Raw genomic sequence first — 25,760 nt, forward strand, 5'->3', positions numbered from 1 at the left:
TATTCTCTTAATTATTCTGTAATGTATATGCTTATCAGTTGGACTTATGGACTAATATAAAATATATAGACTCACTTTGATGTCTCATCAAATTTAGGTGAGAGAGTATTGAATTATCAGCTCTAGAATATAAAAAAAGATTGCTTATTTGCTAGAGCTGAGAAGGAATTTTTATTCCCATAAATATGATGTACATTGTAGTTCAATCATATGGTAAATTTTGGGGCTCCTGGGTGGCTCAGTTGGTTAAGCATCCAGCTCTTCACTTGGGCTCAGGTAATCATCTCACGGTTTGTGAGTTCAAGCCCGGCATCGGGCTCTGTGCTGACCGTACAGAACCTGCTTGGGATTCTCTCTCTCTCCCTCTCTCTCTTCCCCTTCCCCACTCATGCTCTCTTTCTCTCTCAAATAAATAAACTTAAAAAGAAACTTAAAAGAGTGGTAAATTTTAATTACAACTTAAAAAGTTGAATTAAAATGGGCTTTTGCTGTTATCCTGGAAAAAACTCTATTTCCCTATATTTAAAAGAGGAAAAATAGTATCTTGAGCCCTTTGGAGAAAAGGCACTCTCTAGAATTCCAAGATTTGGGGGCACCTGGGTGACTCAGTCAGTTAAGCATCTGAATCTTGATTTTGGCTCAAGTTATGATCTCACCATTTGGGAGCTCAAGCCCTGCATCAGGCCTGCTGAGGACTCTCTGCCCCTTCCCCGTGCACATGAGCCTTCCATATCTGTCTCTCAAAATAAATAAATAAATCTTAAAAAAAAAAAGCTTAAAAAAAAGAATTTCAAGATTTTATTGACTGTTCTATAATATAATCTTTATCAACACATTTATAAAGTACTAGTGTAAAATTTTCAGTCTTAATTTGAAGTGCTAGTTATGTGAGAATTATTTTGTTAAATGAAATTTTAGACCTAATCTCCATTTTTCTTAATACAATTTGTGGATATTTGTTGAACCCTCTCTTTTGAGATGTTAATCAGATGTTAATTTCCTTAAAGGATCTCCAAGTTTTAAATGATAACCAACCAAATGCAAGAATGTTAAAGTTGTTACAAGGTTTCATAAGGCTTTTTGCCACAAATGTGGTTAAGTACAAAAATAGATAGATGCAAGGTTTATCTTAACATTCTGAGATTTAAAGAAAATGTTGCAGAGTCTTTAGACCTATTTTAAGTGTATATAGCTTTTATATGATATTAAGCAATCTTTTCAGTTTATCTTCTAGTGAAACTAGTGTCCATTTTTAAGTAAACAGGATTTCCCCAGCATCCCCCTCTGTGTAAACATACACACTAGTATGCAGAAGAAGCATAATGATGGGACAAATATTTACTACTTGATTTTGCTAATTCTTACATATATTATCCCTGTTTGTGAGTGACTCCTGTGTGGAGAAAACTGATAGTATCAGTGATAGATCACTGTAGGTTTTGTTGTTGGTTTTTTTATTTTTGGTGGGTGGGGAGAGAAGTTAAACAAGATCATTTATTTAGACAGCATGGATTCTCTCTGCAAGCAAAACTAATGCTCTCCTAGATTTGGAATGGCCTCTGAGATTTTATTTCTTAGTTACAGTGATTATTGAACAGTGGTACAGAATTGACACGTGTTTTGCTTAGCTGAATTTACTTTTTATACAAAACATTTTCTGAGTCAAATAATACCAACTTTTTATCCTGGCTCAAATTTGGAAAGTTATTTGGGAAGCTTTATAAATAATTACATTGACTATTAGTTGGAAGAGTATTTAGACATAGATTAGAAAAGATGAGACATTTATGAATTTTGATATTGCATATTTATGACTTTGAAGTTACTTATATACATATTACATTTGTTCGTGGTACTTCTTCTCTTCTCCCCAAAAAGGAATTCAGATGGATAAACTTTGTTAAGTTACTGCAGATATTCTGATGACTTATAAAATTTAATAAGAATAAATCGTGTGTATATTTCAGATGTATGAATCAATTGCTTTAGGCAGTTTTTCTTTTGACCTTATCACAGTAAGGTTATTTTTTGAAGTCTTTATAGTTTTCTGAGGAAAAGTTGTTATTATATTTTCAAATCACTCTTGTCTGAAAGTCTTATAAAAGATTTCTGGAGATTATGACATTCTGATGTGAAAACTTGCCTCCTTTAGATTTATTTAAAAATGTTTATGATATTTCTGGAAAAAATACTAATTGTCATTTTTTTCTCTCACAGCTTCATATCCTCCAATTCAGCCTCATCCTCTAATAAAACATCAGCAGATTCCTCTTCATTCACCACCTCCCAAGGTTTCCCATCATCAGCTGATATTGCAACAGCAGCAACAGCAAATTCAGCCAATCACACTTCAGAATCCAACTCAAGACCCACCCCCATCCCAGCACTGTATGCCACTTCAAAACCATGGCCTTCCTCCAGCACCTACTAATGCCCAGTCACAGCATTGTTCACCAATTCAGAGCCATCCCCCTTCTTTAACAATGTCTCCTAGCCAGTCACAGTCAGCACAGCAGTCTGTAGTGGTGTCTCCTCCACCGCCTCATTCACCAAGTCAGTCTCCTACTATAATTATTCATCCACAAGCACTTATTCAGCCACACCCTCTTGTGTCATCAGCTCTCCAGCCAGGGTCAAACCTGCAGCAGTCCACTGCTAATCAGGTGCAACCTACAGCACAGCTGAATCTTCCATCCCATCTTCCACTTCCAGCTTCCCCTGTCGTACACATTGGCCCAGTTCAGCAGTCCGCTTTGGTGTCCCCAGGTCAGCAGATTGTGTCTCCAACATCACACCAGCCATATTCAACCCTGCAGTCCTCTCCAATCCCGATTGCAACCCCTCCACAGATGTCGACATCTCCTCCAGCTCAGATTCCACCACTGCCCTTGCAGTCTATGCAGTCTTTACAAGTGCAGCCTGAAATTCTATCCCAGGGCCAGGTTTTGGTGCAGAATGCTTTGGTGTCAGAAGAGGAGCTTCCAGCTGCAGAAGCTTTGGTCCAGTTGCCATTTCAGACTCTTCCTCCTCCACAGACTGTTGCGGTAAACCTACAAGTACAACCACCAGCACCTGTTGATCCACCAGTGGTAAGCCCTTGGAAGCTCTTTGACTTTCTTGCTGAACTGAGAGTAAAAACTTTTTTTCCCACATTATGTTATATTGCTAGATCTAAATGCCTATGAATTTAAAAAGCTTGAAATTTCCATCTGTCAGTGTCTGACAAACATGCTATATGGGCAAAAAAAAAAAAAAAATGCCATTTGTTGTAGTATGGTTGCATGCTTGATAATTTGTGATGGTTATTAAAGTCCCTCGTTAATTTTATTACTATTTAAACAAATCCATCTGCTATCTTTACAGAGTTGATTTTTTTTCCCCAAGGGAATGCATTTGAACCAGTGTCATCTGCACAAAGTTTTTTCTCTTAAGGTGATTATCCTTCATAGATCCCTTCTGTTGGCTTGTATGTTCTTAAACGTATGGTTTATCTACCTGACCTTTTTGGTTGTGTGCATTCTGAAGTCCTGGGCCTTTAGGGGCTTTGGTTTCAAGGTAGAGGTATGCTTGTATGATGTAATTTTGGGGTACAATTACATTTTGTAATTAAGTTTTGTAAAAAAATAAAATAAAATAAATAAATCTATTCTAGGAAAGAATCCAAGTTTGCAAAAAACATTAACTGTAGACCATCTTTTAGAATTGCTAAACTTGTGATTTTTAAATTTCTATGGAGGGAAAATATGTACTTAAGATTTCTCATTTAAAAAGCTAAAAAAACTGAGTGGATGAATTGAATCTGAAGATGAAAAAATCCACTGGGAGGAGTAAAAGTTTTGAATAATCGAGATAGATCGTGGTGAAATTTTTAGAATAAACCTTTAGCAAAGGTACTTGTTGCCTAGAAAATTATCCTGGAGAATTTTTTTAAACATTCTCTAAAAGACTTTAAATTTATAAAATGATTTACAATAAAAGTTGAAATAAGATTGTTAAATGTCTAGGCAGAATGATCAAATCCATAATTAGTTTATAACTGAGGAAGACAGTCTTCCCAAAGGAGGTTTTGTATTAAACCTCACTGAAGCGGTTTTATCACTTAAAAATTAATAACCACTAATTCAGAAAGGAAAGGAGTTTCAAAGTCTGTTCTTCAATGGGAAACATTTTGGTTCACAGGATGCAAATTTATAGATTCTTTATTCTTGTCATCCTCATTGATGTTTATATGCAGAGAGAGATTGAATTCCACTTTGATTTACTTTTATGAAAAACAGTTTGACAGAGGAGTGTCTGTGTCACTGGCTTAGAAGAACGTGTAGTTCTTAATCTTGGGGGTCGTGGGTTCAAGCCCTATGTTGAATGTAGAGAGTACTAAAAAAAAATAATAACAACAACTTGACAGAAACAGCAATGGGCATCTAGAAATAAGTTTGTCATTCAGTTATCGTGTCTCCATATCTGTTACATTTCTGAAGAATTTATAGTGGATATTGTAACATAAAAACACAGGCTTCAAAGTGTACAGTAATTACAAGTAAAAAGTAAAATTTCTTTCTGTGCCTACTATTTTTCTAGTTATCTTTGTTAGGAGAAACTTTGGGATAGAAATATCGGGGCACCTGGGTGGCTCAGTTGGTTGAGCATTCGACTTCAGCTCAGGTCATGATCTCACGGTTTGTGAGTTCGAGCCCCACATCGGGCTCTGTGCTGACAGCTCAGAGCCTGGAGCCTGCTTTGGATCCTGTGCCTCCCTCTCTCTCTGCCCTCCCCTACTTGTGTGCTCTCTTTCTCTCCCTCTCTCTCTCTCTCTGTGTCTCTCAAAAATAAAAATAAACATTAAAATAAATTTAAAAAATAATTTTATTTTAATGAATATAAAAATAATAATTAAAAAATGTACGTTATCTTATTTTGGAGTTTTTTTGGGTTTTTCCCCCCATGAAAATAGTACATTTTTCTGCTATCACTGGTGTGGTCATACATACTGTAGATGTTTCTGTGTTATCTTATTTTTTATCTTTCTCAAAGATAAATTTATTAAACTATGTTTTTCTTTTATTACCTTTGATCAAATCTGATTTTTTTTTTTATCAAATCACATTTCTTTGTGAATTACACATTTCTTCAGTTTCCTGGTTGTTTCAGATATTTAAAGATAGGAATATATATTTATTTAAGAGATGTAACATTTTGAAAGATAAGTATGAATATCGAAGTTATATCAGGGTATTTTTTTTTTTTTTTTAATTTTTATTTTAGAGAGAGTGTGGGGGAGAGAGACAGGGGGAAAGAGAGAATCCCAAGCAGGCTCCACACCCAGTGCAGAGCCCGATGTCGGGCTCAATCCCATGACTCTGGGATCATGACCTGAGCTGAAATCAAGAGTCAGACGCTCAACCAACTGAGCCACCCAGGTGCCCCCATCAGTGTGGTTCTTAAAAATATATATTATAAAAGATACATTTATGAAACTAAAATTTTTCATTGATATATGGGTATGATGTGTGACAGTAGATAATTTAGAACCAATAAATGTCCCACAGTTTATTTAGGAAAAGTAGACAGATAGGACTAAGGTACTTTATTGAGGTAAGTTTGGCAGTCATTGCTAGTTTTAGAATAGTTTTAGTTATGGGCTAAACAGAAATTGTGGAGTTTCCTAATCTTGTGAGTAAAACATCAACTTCTTTGTCTTATTCAATATTTTAGTTGTTGCACTTAGATTTTTTTATGTTTAATGGTGCCAGATGTCTGTGATAGATAGATTTCCTACTTTTTTTATTAACTTATTTTGCCTTTACATAGCAGATTTGGAAGAAAGTATGTTTAGTTAGAATTACCTATAAAGAATGAAAATTATTTTATAATATTCTTTCATAGATTATTTCAGAATATGCTATTAGTGACTCTTTTTATCCTTTCAAACTTGTTCATTATTTTTAAAAAATCAGAGTTCTTTGCATGATTAGACTTTGTGGCAGCATGAATATTAAAGAGAGAATTTAAACATTTTAAGGAAATATCTAAGAAAGGAATGCTGCACAGGTGTACCTTAACTGGTTGATAAAACCATACTTTTCTAATAACCTCTGATCAACATACCTGCCACTGTCAAATTAAGGTAATCACTATGACAGATGCCCCTCGTTAGAAGATTTTTTTTCTTCCCTTTAACCCCTAGGACATTCCTTTTGGATGACTTTACCTGTGTTGGACATTATCATCATTTTAAAAAAATTGGCATGTGAACAGATACTAGCAGCTCTCATTATTGTACTGTACAATAATGAATGACTGCTTTCACTTCTGAGGATCCAGACAGGCAAGGAATCTCCCTTGGTGAAACAGGTTTCCAGATGCAGGGGTGGGAGCAAATAATTTTTTTTTAAATTTTTTTTAACATTTATTTATTTTTGAGACAGAGAGAGACAGAGCATGAACAGGGGAGGGGCAGAGAGAGGGAGACACAGAATCGGAAACAGGCTCCAGGCTCTGAGCTGTCAGCACAGAGCCCGACGCGGGGCTCGAACTCACGGACCGTGAGATCATGACCTGAGCCGAAGTCGGCCGCTTAACCGAGGCCACCCAGGTGCCCCAATAATTTTTAAAAATGTAGCCTACTTAGTTGATTCACATCACAGTTCCGGATATCATATTTGGTATAAAATTATTGGCAACAGGAGGATTAAAGTTATTTTTTTAGGATTTTTAAATTTTTTAAAAGGAAAAGATCTTCTTTTTTTTCTTTTAAGATATTTTATTCCTGGGTGGGTCAGTTGGTTAAGCAACTGACTTTGGCTCAGGTCATGATCTCACCATTTATGAGTTCATGCCCCACATCGGGTAAGCTTGAGCCCCACTTCAGGCTCCATGCTGTCAGCATGGGATTATCTCTGCCCCTCACTTATGTTTGCTCTCTCTCTCTCTCTCCCTCCCTCTCTCTCTCTCTCCCTCCCTCTCTCTCTCTCTCCCTCCCTCCCTCTCTCTCTCTCTCCCTCCCTCCCTCTCTCTCTCTCTCTTTCTCTCAGAAAAAAAAAAAAAAAATTAGAGGCTTTGGAAGTTAGGTGTTTTTTGGTTTTTTTAATTTTAATTTTATTTTAGGTTTATTTATTTATTTTGAGAGAGAGCATGAGCAGGGGAGGGGCAGAGAGAGGGGGAGAGAAGAATCCCAAGCAAGCAGGCTCTGCACTAATAGTACAAGGCTTGAACTCATGAACCATGAGATCATGACCTGAGCTGAACAAGGGTCACGCGCTTAATTTTTTTTTTTAAACTGTATTGCTGTTAGCTATGCCTTTGTAGATGAAACTTGATAGTCCCTTTTATAACATTTGGTTTATGTTGGTTTTAGAAATCTTGATCACTTTTATATTGACCAAGATATACTTCAAATCACCAGGCTTTTTCAATAGTTTGATTAAAAGATAGTATAAAAAATACATATAGTATTAGATATCACCTCAAGTTTTTTGTGAATGTTGTTGAAAGGTTTTTTGTTTTAACATTTATTATAATTATTAATCAGTTTAATCTTAAAAACTTACGACCTTTGTAAATTTAAGTAATAAGCTTTGTATATTAGAAAAAGGAACTGCTTTGTGGTTTTGTTTTTTGTAACCTATCATCTTTCAAAAATAATGATTAAATCGGGTCGCCTGGGCGGCTTAGTTGGTTAAGCCTCCAACTTCGGCTCAGGTCATGATCTCACAGTTCGTGGGTTTGAGCCCCATGTCGGGCCCTGTGCTACTGCTGGAGCCTGGAGCCTGCTTCAGATTCTGTCTCTCCCTCTCTCTGCCCCTCCCCCCACTCACACTCTGTCTCTCACGCTCTCTCAAAAATAAACATTAAATAAAAAAAATTAAAAGTAATGATTAAATAATGATAAAAATAGTCTAGAAGTGGACTTTGAAAACAGCCTTAAGTTTAATGAAAAATTAGTTATTTTTAGTTACATAGTACCTTCTCAGATTGAGTCCATGTTTTCTTAAGTATACTCTTTAGCATTGGATTGCAAAGGTCAAGTTAAAAAATTAAAAACTTTGTAAGTATGAAACAATATTGAAGAACTAAAAATAATGTGTCAGATGGCTTAGGAGTGGTGGGTTTGGGTGTGTATTAATTCAAGGACATGTATTTTCTGTTTACCTGATACTAGCTTATAAAAATTCATTAGATTCTTGAGTAGGTCAGAAGATTAAAGAATTAAAGATGTAATTGCATACCTTTTTTGTATGTTCTTAGATGTTATTTTTCATAATTTAATCTTTAATTCACATAAATATAATAAAGAAGAACCTGGGGTATAGTCCTTTACGCAGTCCCTGATATATTATGTGTCATTTTGGAGAATTACTTAGTGTGCTTGTGAAAAGTACTAGCATTTATTTTTATTTATGACAGTTGGAAGTTAATAGAAACAATAGCAAATCCCCCAATTAGTTATTGAGTGTATAAGATCAAAATTTTTTTTTACTTCTCAAAATTAAAAATATGTCCTGACTTGACTGTCACCTTTTGGGAAACTTTAGTAATTTGTAGCCTAGATACTGATTCGCAACTTACTTTCAGTGAAATATTTTCGAGCATTATGAAAAACCTCATTTGAGTTGTTTCAAAGTTTTCTTTTCAACCTGTTAAATAGAAGCTAAAATAGTTTCAACTCTGCTTCCATGGTCGTTTTGCCTTTTTAAAATTTAAAACACTTAGAATTTATTTTTTTTTTTCAATTAAGTTAGGAACACCTTAGTAAATATATTTTTAGAAACCTTTTAAGGCAGTGTGGTTTGTCATTGTAGGTTTATCAAGTAGAAGATGTGTGTGAAGAAGAAATGCCAGAAGAGTCAGATGAATGTGTTCGGATGGACAGAACGCCACCACCACCCACACTGTCTCCAGCAGCTATAACTGTGGGCAGAGAAGATTTGACTTCCGAACATCCTTTGTTAGGTGAGGAAATACCTAAATTTGGGGAAATTTTCTGCTAGGTAAATGTTAGTAATAAAGTTGAGTAAAGTAAAATTAATGAAGTGTAATAAAGTGAGTATAGAACCCCCACTGGAAATGATATTAAACTAGTTTTTTATGTAATTATTTACAGCAAAATATAATAGAATTCAAGATTTTCTTTTTCTTTTTCTTTCATGAGAAACAAAACAATTGATGAGGAGCCACCCAAGTGAAAAACATACTTTAGCCTTCTAATTTTTAGTAGTTTTTACAGATATGTTTTATATGCCCAATCAGGTTCATTGGTCAAGCTATTTCTAAGCTTAAAAATTAGGGTAAATCAAAGTTCTATAAAAAGATTTCACTTATGTTTTCCAGAAATCACAAAACATTCTGAGTCATATCTGGCATTCCTCGTAATTACTTGTGATCCAGGCTGAGTACGTTTTTAAAAATATTCTTTCCCAGACAGTTCTTAAATTAAGCCTCACTAATTCTTTACTAGAGACATGGATTAAAAAAATCATTGTCCTTAAGCATTTAAATTTTTATTCACTACTTTAGTGCTACTCATGAAATCAAGTAAATCTTCTGTATGCTCCTCCTCACGATATTAACATGACTGTGAATCCTAGGTATTTTACCTAAAACATTTTACAAAACATTATATAAAACATTTACTAAAACTAAAACATTTACTAAAATAAAACTCATATAGCCCTCTGTCTAGGTCTTAAAAAAATACATTCCATGTTAGATTTCAATTAATTTATCTATGTATCTATTTAATAAAAGCTTTTCTTTTTTTCCCTCTTTTTAAAAGAACATTTTTAAATTTTTTTTTTTTTTTTAACATTTTTATTTTTATTTTTGAGACAGAGAGAGACAGAGCATGAACGGGGGAGGGTCAGAGAGAGGGAGACACAGAATCGGAAACAGGCTCCAGGCTCTGAGCTGTCAGCACAGAGCCCGACGCGGGGCTCGATCTCACGGACCGCGAGATCATGACCTGAGCCGAAGTCGGCCGCTTAACCGACTGAGCCACCCAGGCGCCCCTAAAAGAACATTTTTAAAGTAAACTCTGCTTCCAACATGGGGCTCACACTCATGACCCTGAAATCAAGAGCTGCATGCTCTGCCCGCTGAGCCAGCCAGGTGCCCCCATGTTAGATTTTTAAAAACTATGAATATTTAATTTAGATCAGGGCTGGCAAACTACAGTTCATGCTTTAAATCTTTTCTGCTATCTATTTTTGCATGTCCCATGAGCTGAGGATAGTTTTAAAAGTTCTAAGTGGTAGAGGAAAATCAAAAGAAGAGTAATATTTCATGCCATGTGAAATTATGCAGAATTGAAATTTCATTGTCCATAAATAAAATTCTATACAACACAGCTACGTTCATTTATTCAAATATTGTCTATGTTGACTTTCGTGTTCTTGTGGCAAAGAGGAGTAGTTGTAGAGCCCATATGGTTCTTTACAGAAAGCTTGATCCAGATAATAGTCATCTTGATTCAGTCTTCCTTGTAAGTATTCAGTCCTCTTGAATATCTTATGACTCTCGTGATTATTTACAGTAAATAAGAACCCCTGTCACAGGTACAGACACAGATTGTAACAGGACACTGACTTTGCTACCAAAGCTACTCTTGCCATCCCTTTGTTTCAGTTGTGCCACAACTCTAACCCTTATTCCCTTACTATCCGTGAGAATCTCTGGAAGGCACAAAAAGGGAGAAATCAGTTTTCTTCCAACATTTTCTCCCTCCTGAAAAACAGAAAATGTTTAGTCAGTAAAATTAGATAAAATATTTAGACAAGTTTAATATTGCCTTTGTTTACTCAAAGTAATACCACAAAAACTAGATTTAGGAAAATCTAACTATAGTATTAAATCTTTGTAGTTTCTCTACACTGAAAATGGATTTAATTTTGCTGCAGATTTCCTGGAGTTTGATTTAAAGATAGAAATAAAAGTTTAATTGGATACTAACCTTGCACTGTGACTGTGACTGAATTACCTTAAAAGCATTACTCATGGTAACAAAGAAAGTTTAAGCACTTGAAATACTGGAACACAAACACAGCTTCACATTTTTTTTCCCCTCAGGAACACAGTTCAGGATTCTGTCACGTGTATCCCTCAGGCTAAATTGTCTAGGTACAGTGTAGAGAATCTTCTTCTCATTTACTTCATACCTACTACTCTTCTGTAGTGTCTATGAAGGGGCAGAGCAAGCACAGGTTGATTTTTTAGAATAGCTCTCAGCAAATCATAAAATAAGCAAACCCTGCAAAAACAGAGGGATTTGTTTCCATCCAGTATTTAGTTTTTGTAAATCTCTAAAAATTCCATACAAGTAAAAAGCATCTGTTAAAAAAAAGCTCATGGGGGTTCCTGGGTGGCTCAGTTGGTTAAGCATCCGATTTCAGCTCAGGTCATGATCTCTCAGTTCGTGAGTTCAAGCCCCACGTCAGGCTCTGTGCTGACAGCTCAGAGACAGGAGCCTGCTTCCTCTCTCTCTGTTCGTCCCCTGCTGGCACTCTGTTTTTGTCTCTCTCTGTCAAAAATAAATAAAGATTAAAAAAAATAAAAAAAAAACTCACAGATCTTGTTCAGAAAATGAGACTTTGAATAAGTAGAGTACCTTGTGGCAAAGTCCTATTACTTGTGTTTTCTCTTGTAGTTATCTTAAATCTAGAGAATGTAGTAATTTTTCTACTTTCATAACATCAGTGTTTCTCACCTGTTTTTATTTTTAACAGCTGATTATATATACTGGCAAGTAATAGCTATTAGCCTCTTCAAAAAGTCAGTAACTTACAGCTCTATTTTTAACAACATTTAGGACTCTGTGTAAGATTGGCACATTTGTATGTATGATCTAAAAATTAATTGGAAAATACACCAAGCAATATTTTCTGAATAAGCCAAATTACACTTAATGCAGCTTTATATTTCTAAAGTAACAAAATATCTATAAATCTGTAAGGGACATTAATATTTTATCTTATTTTTCAGTACCCCCGTAGATTTATATTTTCTTTCAAACATAAAACATGGCTTTCAATCCCACTTTATAATTTTATAATTTAATTTCCTTTTACTCTATGAGTAAATGTGAAGATTTGGTAATGTGGGATAGAATTTTTCTGGAGTTCCTCAGTTTCGTAATCCATGCATACAATAATACTGCATGTGTTCCGTGAAATCAATAAACTAGCATTTTTCTGTTGACCTTTTTGTTTAATTTTTAATAAAGGATTGTGTAATTTAAAAATTTCTTTAAATCTTTTTAAAATTTATTTTTGAGAGACAGAGCGAGAGTGGGAGAGGGGCAGAGAGAAGGGGAGACACAGTCTGGAGGCAGGCTCCAGGCTCTGAGCTGTCAGCACAGAGCCTGATGCAGGGCTCAAACTCATGGACCGTGAGATGAAATCAGACACCTAACTGATAGCCACCCGGGCGCCCCAAGGATTGTGTAATTTTTAACAGGTTTTCCAGTACAGTTTATCTTGGTGGATTATTTGGTGGAACTAGGTTAATAAATGGCTTATAATAACAGTGCTGTGATCAGATATATTATATGATGTTAATCACATTCGTGTTCTTGAGTGTGAATTGTTAGCTTTTCCATTTCTGAGATTATACAGATGATCGCTACACTGTATTGTTAGCTGAAAATTTTATTCTTTAGGGATTCCTATTTCTTCTCTACCTAACTGGGCTATATTTTGAGCATTTTTGATAGTGGTGTCAACCCTTTTCATACTGATGATGGAGAGGAGTTACCACAGCAATTATAAGAGCATTGTCTCAAGAACTGATTCCCTAGGTTAGTATCCCACCAGCTCCATTACTTAATTAGTTGTGTGTCCTTGACCAAGTTTCTTTATCTTCCTGTTTCCCTTGGGCTAGTTTTGAGGATTAATTGAGTTACAACCTGTGAGGCATTTGCACAGTACCTGGCATGTAAGTGCTCAGTAAATCATACTGTTATCTTTACACATGTGCTCTTTTTTTGTTATTTTTCTCAGACATCTCTAGTCACTGATATTTTTAGCTTTCAGCCGGTTCTTTCTATTTCATACAGTCAGTAAAGTTTGGTGCTATCGTACGGCTTTCATACAGTTTGGTGCTATCGTACGGCTAGGTAAAGTCTCTATCATAGGCTGTGGGGTCTATCTTAATGTGGTCACCAGAGTTTGAAGGGGAGGAATCACAGTGATCCAGCCCAATGTTTTGCAATTGCCTGGTACTAAAGTGTTTCTCCAAATTGACATACACATTGCTACTGAAGAGGTATTAAAAAAATGTACGTGGATTGGATTAGCCTTACTGCTTGAAATAAAGGTGATGAATGCTGTGTAATCCTTTAAAAGTCTCTACTTTATGGATTTTATGATCCTTTTTTATTTAAGTGTACTTTCAGAGTACTCCCCACCAACCACCCCCCCCCCCCATGCCATCTGGAATATATAAACAGGAACACAGGGAATTTAATATCTGTTTAGCTTAAAAAATTTTTTAAAAGCAACAATTTTCATATTCTTAAATTGACATTCTAAAATATTTTTGTGTCTTATGGGGCAAGGTTGGAATGTAACCTGTAACCAAGGTTGGAATGATAACTTTTAGCAAGTTATCCCCTTCTGTAAAGTGGGGATAATAGTGGCTTCTATCTCATAAGATTAAATGAGATTAAATATAAAGTTCTTAGGATGTTGTTTTAAAGCACTAGATCTTAACTATTATTGCTGTTAATGTTTATTCTTAAATTTTTTTCATATTTGCCTGCACAGAATGATAAAGATAAAAACTGACTTTTCTTTTTCAGAGCAAGTGGAATTACCTGCTGTGGCATCAGTCAGTGCTTCAGTAATTAAATCTCCATCAGATCCTTCACATGTTTCTGTTCCTCCACCTCCACTCTTACTTCCAGCTGCTACCACAAGGAGTAATAGTACTTCTGTACCCAGCAGCATTCCCAGTATAGAAAACAAACCTCCACAGGCTATTGTTAAACCACAGATTTTAACGCATGTTATTGAAGGCTTTGTGATTCAGGAGGGATTGGAGCCATTTCCTGTAAGTAGTAAGCAAATTTGTATTTTTAAAAAATATTCATGTAGTATTATTTTTAAATGTAGTGTATTGTTCTTTAATAAACTGCTTGTAATTTTATTTCAAAAAAGCTGTCGGGGTGCCAGGGTGGCTCCTGTCGGTTGAGCATCTAACTTTGGTTCAGGTCATGATCTCGTAGACTGTGAGTTCGAGCCCCCGCATCAGACTCTGTGCTGACAGTTTGTGGAGTCTGGAGCCTGCTTCAGATTCTATGTCTCGCTCGCTCTCTGCCCCTCCCCCACTTGTGTGTGCATACGCGCGCGCGCGCGCTCTCTCTCTCTCTCTCTCTCTCTCTCTCTCACACACGCACACACACACAATATTAAACATTAAAAAAAAAAAAGTCAATCTCTTGCCTGGAATTTCTCTCTCTATATATTCTTTATATATTTCCAAATACATTTCTAGAATTTTTATACTTGCTGTATATAAACTAAGAAAAATTTCAGGATATTAAGGATATCGATTTTTATAATTTTTAGAGAAAGATAGTTGGAAGTTTATTCCAGTGAAATAAATTTTTAAATTTTTTTTTAAGGGGACTGAAATTACACAAAAGTGCCTTATGTTTCTAAGATGGTGTTTCTTTCTCTCTTTTTTTTTTTTTTTTTGTTTTTTATTCCTTTTTTTTTCTCTTAAATTTGTTTCAGGAGAGAACGAGAGAGCAAGTGGGCGAGGGGCAGAGAAAAAGAGGGAGAGAATCCCAAGCAGGCTCTGCACTGTTGGCACAGAGCCCTACCTGGGGCTCAGTCCCACAAACCATGAGATCATGACCTGAGCCAAGATCAAGAGTCAGATGCTTAACTGAGCCATGAAGGCACCCCTAAAATGGTGTTTCTTATATAGTGTGATTACTTTGTGAACTTTTAACTTGAGTGCATGAAATCATAACTTCCTAGTGACCTAATATTTCTGAAGTTATCCAGTTGATGGTTTAAATTAGCAAATAGATTTTCTCATTCTTAAATCTCTGCCTTCAGTCAGATTTTAAAAATGTTTTAAAAATGTTTAAAAATGTTTTAAAATCTTCACATCAAAATGGAGGTGCTGTTTCTGTCACTGAGAGTCTTATGATTTGAGACTAGTTGTATGTAATTTATATGCTAATATCTAGAGAAGAACATTTTTCCTTAGAAAATAAATCAAAGACAGGTGGCCAAAGTCAAAGCCAAATAAGACAAGGAAACAAAATAATTCCCTTCAAAGGCCTTTGAATCATCTGGGTTTTTAATTTTTTTTAAAAAAAAATTTTTTTTTTTTTAACGTTTTTATTTATTTTTGGGACAGAGAGAGACAGAGCATGAATGGGGGAGGGTCAGAGAGAGGGAGACACAGAATCTGAAACAGGCTCCGGGCTCTGAGCTGTCAGCACAGGGGCCCGATGCGGGGCTCGAACTCACGGACTGCGAGATCGTGACCTGAGCCGAAGTCGGCGCTCAACCGACTGAGCCACCCAGGCGCCCCTCATCTGGGTTTTTAGATTTATGGGTGGTGAAGATCTTGCATTGTGATAGTGGGTTGCCTCATCATTTGCCTTTCTTTTCAGTTAACTGCATGTATTAAATGTGGATCTCCTATAGGAATTCTGATAGTGGAACAACAGTCTTTTTTCCCTGTTCCTCAGGGTTTGGATTCTGGCAGTGCTGCATACTGTAACCTTTGTTAAGTCACTCAACCTTTTTGATCTTCATTTTTGCTCATATGGCAAATGGAGATTATACTTTGCTCTTAGGGTTGTTGTGAGGATTAAATGTGCATAAATTGTTTTGTGCAGTGCCTGGCACTTAATATCCATAGCTGCTATTATTAATAATTATTAGTGTCAACTATAACGTTTTTTTCCTGGTTACAAAAGTAATGACATTATTTTAAATGGAAGATATGGGAAATGGATAGAACAAATAATCCTCAGTAATACCACAATGTGTATTATTTTATATATATATATTTCATATTATCAAGACTATTATATATACAGTTCTGCATCTGTCACAGTATATTTAGAGCATTTGTTTTCTCATATGATAAATAGTACTTTGGGAATATTTTGAAAGGTTACATAATACTCTGCTTTATGAACAACTATAATTTATGTAATTCTTCCATTATTGTTGGGCGTTTTAGGTTTCTATTATTTAATAATTTCTTTAGCCATAATGGGGTGTCTGGGTGGCTCAGTCAGTTAAGCATTCGACTCTTGATTTTGCCTCAGGTCATGGTCTCACAGTTCATGAGATCGAGCCCCAGGCCAGGCTCTACACTGACAGTGCAGAGCCTGCTAGGGATTCTCTGTCTCACTCTCTCTGCCCCTTCCCTGCTTGTGCATGTGCTCTCTCAAAATAAATAAAAGATAAATAGTAATAATTTCTTTAGGATGAATTCCTAGAAGTACAGATACTGGATCACATTACATATGTATTCATAAGACTCCTGGTATATATATTGCTAAATTGTTTTCTGGAAAGATTATTTAAATATATTCACACAGCAGAAGTGTAAACTCTTAGTAGCACTGCATATTACAGTTTCTTTAGTAATACCTTTTGTAAGTTTTACTTGAGGCATAATGTATATACTAACTGAAATGAACAAAATTTAAAAGTTCACGGGTGATTATTCTCTGAAGTTAAATGTAGAATTTATAGTAAGCATCATTTACCATCTGTGGCAGATACTGTGGAGACTTAACCAGCATTCTTAAATAGAAATAGGAGGTTCTATTTCACATTAGCTGAAAGTTCACTAGCAAATCAGTAATTGTTTTTTTTTGGGTTGTTTTTGCTGAAAATATTTCTGAAATAAGTATTCATGACTTAACCAAGTATACTGAACATAAGTGAATATTTTGTTGTTGATTTTAATGTTAATGTTTGAGGATTTTTCCAATTCTTTTTGTGATTATATTGGATTAGGTTGCTGAGTTAGGAGTCAGGAGACTGAGTTCTAGGCCTGATTCTGCTTCTGTAAAGAAATTACCTAAACACTTTGAACATTAGTTCTCTTGCTTTTTTAAAAAAATATTTATTTGAGAGAGAGAGAACGCACGCATATGCGAGCAGGGGTGGGGCAGAGAGAGGGAGAGTGAGAGGTGGAGAGAAAGAATCTCAAGCAGGCTCTGTGCTTTGAATGGAGCCCAGTGCAGGGCTCAATCTCACAAACCATGAGATCATGACCTGAGCCAAAATCAAGAGTCTGATGCTTAACCAACTGAGCTACCCAGGTGCCCTATAGTTCTCTTATTTTGAAAATACATACAATAATGATCTATCCTAAGGTGATAACTCTTTAAGTAAAAAGTTTGGTATGTGAAAAATAAATCTTAAAAGTTGTTGCAGAAAAAAAATAAGTTGAGGATACTGGCTAATCAAAATTTGTTACATATTTTTCAAAACATGAAAATATGTAATTTTTTTTAATGTTTGTTTTTGAGACACAGAGTGTGAGCTGGGGAGGGGCAGAGAGAGAGAGGGAGACAGGATCTGAAGCAGGCTTCGTGCCAGAGTCCAGTGTGGGGCTCGAACTCAAGAACTGTGAGATCATGACCTGAGCCAAAGTCAGATGCTTAGCTGACTGAGCCCCCCAAGATGCCCCAAAGACATTTTTAAACTATTTGCCTAAACTAGAACACTAGGTTCTATTTGACAGATTTTGAAGCATCCATATTGGTGATGACTTGAAATACAAACTGTTGATGTCTAGATTGCCTAAAATTTTCTTAATGATTGACCTGATTGGCTGAACAAGTAAATTATCACAGATACTGTTCATTTCAAGAGGGTTTTTTTAACTAAGTTCTTTTTTTTTTTAAGATTTTTTTTTTAAAGTTTATTTGTTTTGAGAGAGAGAGAGAGAGAGAGAGAGAGAGAGAGAGAGAGTCAGTCAGTCAGTCCCAAGCAGGCTCTGCGCTGTCAGTGCAGAGCCAGACATGGGACTCAGTCTCATGAACCGTGAGATCATGACCTGAGCTGAAATCAAAAGTTGGATGCTTAACCGACTGAGCCACCCAGGGGCCCCTTAACCAAGTTATTTCTGAAAAACCTTTTAAAAGATTGTTTTATTCTCTGTCTCGTTTAAAGGTGAGCCGTTCGTCTTTGCTAATAGAACAGCCTGTGAAAAAAAGGCCTCTTTTGGATAATCAGGTGATAAACTCTGTGTGTGTTCAGCCAGAGCTACAGAATAATACAAAGCATGGAGATAATTCATCTGACACAGAAATGGAAGACATGATTGCTGAAGGTTTGTGGATTTTACTTAAGATACTGTTTAAATTAACTTTGACTTTTACTGCTTGAAACACGATATGGATTTTTATTTTACACATATTTTCACACTGGGAAGACAAAAGTAAATGGAAAGCTAATCAGACCTTTAATGGCTAAATAATTCAAATAGCAAGATGTTTAATTTGCATAATGTCAGATTGACCTTTGAAGGAGTGTGGGAGGGAAAAGTTCCCCTGTATACGAAAGTAGTTCAGAATTTTAGCATCAAAGCAACCAGTTCTCTTTTTCTAAGCAGACTGAGTTTGCTTAAAATTTTAAAACTCCTGGGTTGTTTGGTTTTAGGCTTTCCATATTCTGATGTTTGATGTCAGGTGGGAATTACAGTTGTATTAAGGATGTACCTGTCAATCAAGAAGTAATTAAATTTGTTCAAAGAGGAAAATATCACTAAATCTTCTTATTGTTAGAGACTCCTCTTTTGAAGACTTTAGTCTAATAGTGAATATTCCAGAATGAACACAAATACATTCAGAACTGATACCTTTTATTGATTCTGATCATGGTCCTGTCCTTGCAACACAGTTGAATCAAATAACATTCAGTGTAGCTAGGGCTGCACAGTAGTGGTTTTATAAACATCTGTGTCAAAGTAGTTGTCCTCAGTATCTTAGTGTATTTCATCTGAAATTAATTTTCACATGTTTATTGAGCATGTACTGTGTGCCTGTACTTTGCTAAATTAAACAAAATAGCATGCTGGTAAACAAAATATATAATTATCTTTGCCCACAGTTTGCCTGATTATTAAAAGGAAGGCACCTGTGTCATTGTTACTACCTTATGAACTATTGCAATATATTCATCCCTGGTTTATTTTTTATTTGAACAGGGAAGAGTATGATAGTATCAAATTTGGTTTTACTGCTAACTTATATTGAGATCAGTTTGGTTTCTTTTACTTAAAAAAATGTTAACAACGAGAAATTTCAAACCTACACAAATTAGAATTGTATAATGAATCCTCTCCCAGACTCAACACTGTTACCCGATTTCAAACATTATTTTTGCCACGCTAGTTTCATCCATCTCTTTTGTTTTCCTCCCTCCGTTTCCCCCTTCTTCCTTTCTGTCACTTTTCTTTTTCTCTTCTTTTCTTCCTTCCTCCTTTCTGTTAAAAAAAAAAAAAAGTCCTCATTTCATTGCGCATTTCTAAAAATATATACGGGGCATCTGGGTGGCTCAGGCAGTTAAGTGTCTGACGTCAATCAGGTGATGATCTCACAGTTCAGTTCGTGAATTTGAGCCCTGTGTTGGGCTCCCTGCTGTCAGCATAGAGCCTGCTTCAGCTCCTCTGTCTCCCTCTGTCTGCCCCTCCCCCCTCTCAAAAACAAACATTAAGGAAAAACCCACTAAGTTTAAAAAAAAAAAAGATTTTAAATAAATGAAAATGCATACATTTTCTCATATAATAACTATAATGCTGTGTCACATGAAACAATATTAATAGTAATTCTTTGCGGTCATCTAGTACCTGATTCATATTGAGATTTCCTCAATTATATAAATTGTATAAATATCCTTTTATAGTTATTTTTCAAATCAGAATCCAACAATGTCTACATTTTACCTTTTGTTATGAATTTAATTTCACTTAATTCCTGAATACTTTAGTTATACATACTATTCTGAGAAAATGTTTCATTTGAGCTGAAGAATAGTAAAGATGAATGTACAGGGATTTTTTTTTTTTTTTTTTTTTGGCCTATAGCTACAATAAGTGTATATATGAACATTCTAAACTAAAAAGCACATATAATGTGCTATCTTGTGTGTACACATTGGAGAAAAATGGAAAACTGTTTAGGAAGCTTCATAGCATATGCCATATATTCATGGCTTATAATATAATAGACATACAGCATATGTTAGACTGTGCTAGAACCTGAGAGGAGCTTTTGACCCAGTAGGAACTGATGAATGTAAGATAACTAAGGAGTAACATATAGTAAGTTTTAAATGAAGTATATAGACAGTATGAACTTGGGACTTTAAAATAAGTTTTAAAACTAGTTGAGATAAACCACATTGTGCTTTTATAACCACAATGAGGTATCATCTCACACAAGTCAGAATGGCTAGTATCAAAAAGATAAGAAGTGTTGGTGAGGATGTAGAGAAAAGGGAACCCTCGTGTATGGTTGGTGGGAATGTAAATTGATGCGATCACTATGGAGAATAGTATGATGGTTCCTCAGAAAACTAAAAAAAGACATAGCATATGATCCAGTAATTCCACTTTTGGGTATTTACCCAAAGAAAATGAAAACATTAATTTAAAAAGATATATGCACCCCTGTATTTACTGCATCATTATTTATAGTACCCAAGATGTGGAAGCAGCCCGTGTCCATCAATAGGTGAATGAATAAATATGTAGTATATATCACAATGGAATATTACTCAGCCATAAAAAAGAATGGAATTTTGCTATTTGTGACAACATGGATGGACCTATAGGGTGTTACGCTAAATGAAATATACCAGACAATCTGATTTCGCTTATATGTGAATTCTAAAAGATAAAACAAGCAGGGGAGCCTGTGTGGCTCAGTTGGTTGAGCGTCTGGCTCTTGACCTCAGCTTAGGTCATGGTCCCAGGGTTGTTGTGGGATCGGGCTCCACATCAGGCTCTGTGCTAAGCATGGAGCCTGCTTAAGATTCGCATGCTCGCTCACTCTGTCTCTCTCTCTCTCCCCTCCCTCCCTCCTCTCCCTGCTCTCTTTCTCTCTAAAAAAATAAAAATTAAAAAATAAAAAAACAAATAACAACCACAGAAAGAAACAGACTTATAAATATGGAGAACAAACTGGTGGTTGCCAAAGGATAGAGGATGGGAGGATGGGTGAAATTAGTGCAGGAGATTAAAAGGTACAGACTTCCAGTCATAAAATAATTAAGTCACGTGGCTGAAAAGTACAGTATAGGGAATATAGTAGTATTGTTACACATTTGTAGCAAGTATTTCATAATGCATATAATTGCTGAATGACTATCTTGTGTACCTGAAACTAATTTGTCAATTATACTTCAATTAAAAAAAAACCTGGTTGATGGAATGTTCTGAATATGTCTGTTAAATCCATCTGGTACAGTGTGTCATTCAAAGTCACTGTTTCCTTGTTGATTTTCTGTTTGGATGATCTGTTCATCCGTGTAAATGGGGTGTTAAAGTCTGCTACTATTATTTTATTACTGTCGATGATATCCTTTGTATTTGTTATTAACTATTTTACGAATTTGGGTGCTTTGACATTGGGTGCATAAATATTTACAATTGTTATATCCTCTGTTATACCCTCTTGTTGGATTGTCCCCTTTATTATTATATAGTGTCCTTTGTCTCTTCTTACAGTCTTTGTTTTAAAGTCTATTTTGTCTGATGTAAGTATTGCTATCCTAGATTTCCTTTGACATCCATTTGCATGATAAATGTTTCTCCATCCCCTCCTTTTCAATCTACAGTTGTCTTTTGGTCTGAAATGAGTCGCTTATAGGCAGCATATAGATGGGTCTTGCTTTTTTATCCACCCTGTCACCCTGTGTCTTTTGATTGGAGCATTTAGTCCATTTACATTCAAAGTAATTACTGATATGTGTTTATTGACACTTTGTTACTTGTTTTATGGTTGTTTCTATAGAACACTTGAAAAGAATGCAAACTGGTACAGCCACTGTGGAAAACACTATGGAGGTTCCTCAAAAAATTAAAAATAGAACTACTCTCCATTCCAATAATCGCAGTATTGGGTATTTCCCCCCAAAATACAAAAACGCTAATCCAAAGGGATACATGCACACCTATGTTTACTGCAGCATTATTTATAATAACCAGCACTGGAAGCAGCCCAAGTGTCTAGTGATAGATGAATATATAAAGAAAATGTGGTATTTACATACAATGGAATATTATCCAGCCATAAAAAAGAATGAAATTTTGCCATTTGCAACAACAGGGATAGAGCTAGAGAGTATCACGCTAAGTGAAATAAATCAGACAAAGATAACATAAGATCTCACTTACATGTGGAATTTAAGAAACAAAACAAATGAGCAAAGGAAAAAGGACACAAACCCCAAGAAACAGAGTCTTAACTATCAAGAACAAACTGATGGTTACCAGAGGGGAAGTGGGAGAACTAGGTGATGGGATTAAAGATTATGCTGATGGAAAACAACAGCAACAACAAACCTGGTGGAGATTATTGACAGTTTGGTAAGTTTTCTGTAAAGATGGGATTTGACCTGGGATGATAAAACACAGATTTAAGTTAATGAACAGGAAGAACCTTTTAAGTTGGAACCATGAATAAATGTACAAAGGATGTGCAGTAACTTCATAAGGGGGCAGCAAAAAGTAGACTGTTGGGTTAGAGAAGTAATGAGAAGTAAGACTGGCAGAATCAGATTGTAGAGCATCTTGGATATTTGACCAAGTAGTTAGGAGTTATCTTTTCAAGAGGATGGTTACTGAAGATTTTTAGGCAGGTAACATGCAAAGAGGGTTTTTGGAAACTGCTGGTCATCTGTAGGATGAATGTAGGTTTGGCATGTAATTGATACTTGTAGTTATGTTGAGAAGAGAAAGGAAAGGATTTATGGAGGATAAGGCAAAGGGTAGTTTAACAGGGTAAGTTACCAGAGTAAGGCAAAGAAAGATTTAAAGATGATTAATCTGAGCAAGGATAAGTAGTAAATAAACCATAGAGATCTAATGCATAATATAATTGCTTGGAGACTAAAACTGAAGTATTCCAACCACTAAACAGGAAGGATAACAGGGTGATGGAGGTGCTAAATATTGCTATAATAGCAATCATCATATATAAATGTAACACATTGTACTTTTAAATTTGCACAGTGTTATAAGGTAAATGTAGTCCATGAAAAAGACGAATCTGTTTCACAGTAGAGATATTTACATAGAATATGCCAAATTTTTAAATATTTCATTTAATTTCCCAAGGTAATTTTATAAAGTGTTTCTATTACTGTGTACTTCACTGTTTATGGGAAGTACTATAGGGTGAAATGGTGAGGTCATTTATTTAGTGGCTTTTAGTAGTATATACAGTTTAATTCAGTAGAATAAAACTTAGTGTAAGGATTATTCTGGCATCTAAGCTGCCAGTGTGTTAGGGCTCTGTCATCCCTAGAATGTTGCTTTCATTTCTAAGATAGTTAATCTTCATTTTCACATTCTAAAGAGTGAGTTGGGGGAAAGGGCATCACACGTCATGAATGGCCACACCTTGGGCAGAAACTGTAGTTTTTGTTTTCAGAGACCCTATGTCTTGTTACAAATTAGGATTTGTGGCTGTAGGAGAAAAGTGAAGAATGGAAGGGGGAGAATTACCAGCTATCTGTGCCATAGACTCCTATCTTTATTAGCTGAAGCAACAGTTTTTGAACTCTTTTGGCTCTGTAATTTTTTATTCACCAATGTAGAAAAGTAGCCTTGTTAACATTACCAAATTTGTTAAAATTCTGACAAACATTGGAACAGATTTTTTTTTAATTTTTTTTTAAATGTTTTTATTTATTTTTGAGACAGAGACAGAGCATGAGCAGGGGAGGAGCAGAGAGAGAGAGAGAGACCCAGAATCCGAAGCAGGCTCCAGGCTCTAGCTGTCAGCACAGAGCCCAATGCGGGGCTTGAACTCACGGACTGTGAGATCATGACCTGAGCCAAAGTCAGATGCTCAACCGACTGAGCCACCCAGGCGCCCCGAGGAACAGATTTTTGAATCTGTTAATGTTCCTCTCTTCATTATGAGAAATAAAGCTGATGTTCATTTTTTGTTAGGTTGTTAGCCCTTAGACCATACCTGTTTGGACCCAAAACGTTTCTTCTTCTTTATAAGGTATTCTAGCCTATTATCACATGTTGTATATTGCGACATTAATTAATAGAAACTTTTTAAACAAAGCTTTCAGTGTAGTCTGGAAGTGGAACAACTTGATGACCAGACTCTTTAGGGCCAGATTGGTGTCAGTGGTAGGTGACTGAGAGGTTCTGTCTCCTGTATAGGCTTTTCAAAGTCAGTTCAGGTTTCAAGCATGACAAAGTGAAAACAATACTGGAAGTTGTGACATCAGGTCCCAGGAATGTGTTGTTGAGCCACAGTTGTGTAAAAGGCATTTCTAGGTCATTGGAAGGAGTAATTTTAGTTTTACTTCTTTTGAGACCATTTCTTCTTCATTGCTACTCAGCGGATGAGTTTTACTTATGAAGATAGTCCTGAAAAATTTTTTAAAATGACCTCTTGCTAGTTCATGATTTGATCAGTCATGATGATGTATTTGGATGTTCCCTGGAACTTCAGATATTTCAGAGTATGTTTTTAGTAGCTGTAGCCGTCTTATGTTGCTTTAGCACTTTGCCATTGCTTCTCCAAGAACACTAGGATAGACTGCCTAAACTTCCTGAGAACATGTCATCCATGCCTACATTTCAGAGTCTCTTTATCTTAATAAGCCTTTGGTTAAATGAGTACCATAGAAAAGCACACATGGAACTCATAGCTAAAAGCTTTAATTAGTAAAGTGTGTTTCGTGTATTTTACATAACGTGGCGTAGGAATTATGGTGACGCAAGAACATGGTAGAATATGGTGGGTTTAAGAATGTTAACGGTTTTTAGTTCTTAAGTACTTATTACAGGTCTTGGTACTCTTAATTCTTATGTGGAAAATAGGAAATGGAACTGCCTCTTTTTTATGCCTACTGTCGTCATTGCAGTTCTTTGGGAAAAGTATTATAAACCCCATTTTACAGATGAGAAAGCTGTGGGCGATGAAAATTAAATTGCTTGCTGCTGAATACTGGAGGATTTAGGTAGGAGGTTTCCTTGGGTCTAGTGCTATGGCTTGAAGAAAACTATGGATATGGGGGGGGGGGGGAAGGATATTCTAACTTAATAGTGCTCTGACAAGAAGGAGCAGAGGTTAGAAATGACAAAATTATTTGTGATTTTTAAGATTAATATAAATTATTTTTATTTTTATACGATACATATAAAAGGGACTATTTTATAATTAGGTATCTATATCTTTATATTTTCTGTTATATATTGCAGATCTTTGAAAAGGTTAATTATCTTATATGCTCCTCTGACATCAAGTATATTAAAATTTTAGCTCCTCTTTGAAGGCATCCTCGTCTCCAGTTACAATGAAGTGTTCTCTGCTATATATCTTCATAGCACAGGGAACCAAAATTCATAGCCTATACAGTGCTTTTTGAAAGTGTTCCTCCTGAAGGTTACTTACTCATCTTCACTTCTTGTAACACTGCTCAATAAAGTTACTTGCACATTTTAGGTATGTTGGAGTCTTAGCAGAATGAACCTTTAAAAATGCATTGCTTACTTATATAGAGAAAATTCCATCAAGTTTTTATAGA

At 35.6% G+C, this 25,760-nt stretch overlaps 1 protein-coding gene across 1 annotated transcript in view; it reads left to right on the forward strand.

Moving 5' to 3' along the window:
* PHC3 (polyhomeotic homolog 3) overlaps positions 1 to 25,760 on the forward strand; it is an 82,514-nt gene that overhangs the window by 38,334 nt on the left and 18,420 nt on the right. Inside the window, 4 exon segments of the mRNA XM_049629612.1 lie at positions 2,218 to 3,089; positions 8,799 to 8,949; positions 13,790 to 14,040; positions 18,153 to 18,312. Of these exon segments, the coding sequence (XP_049485569.1) occupies positions 2,218 to 3,089; positions 8,799 to 8,949; positions 13,790 to 14,040; positions 18,153 to 18,312 (1,434 nt within the window).

This window comes from Panthera uncia, chromosome C2 (assembly GCF_023721935.1).
Source record: "Panthera uncia isolate 11264 chromosome C2, Puncia_PCG_1.0, whole genome shotgun sequence".
NCBI classification, from domain to species: domain Eukaryota; kingdom Metazoa; phylum Chordata; class Mammalia; order Carnivora; family Felidae; genus Panthera; species Panthera uncia.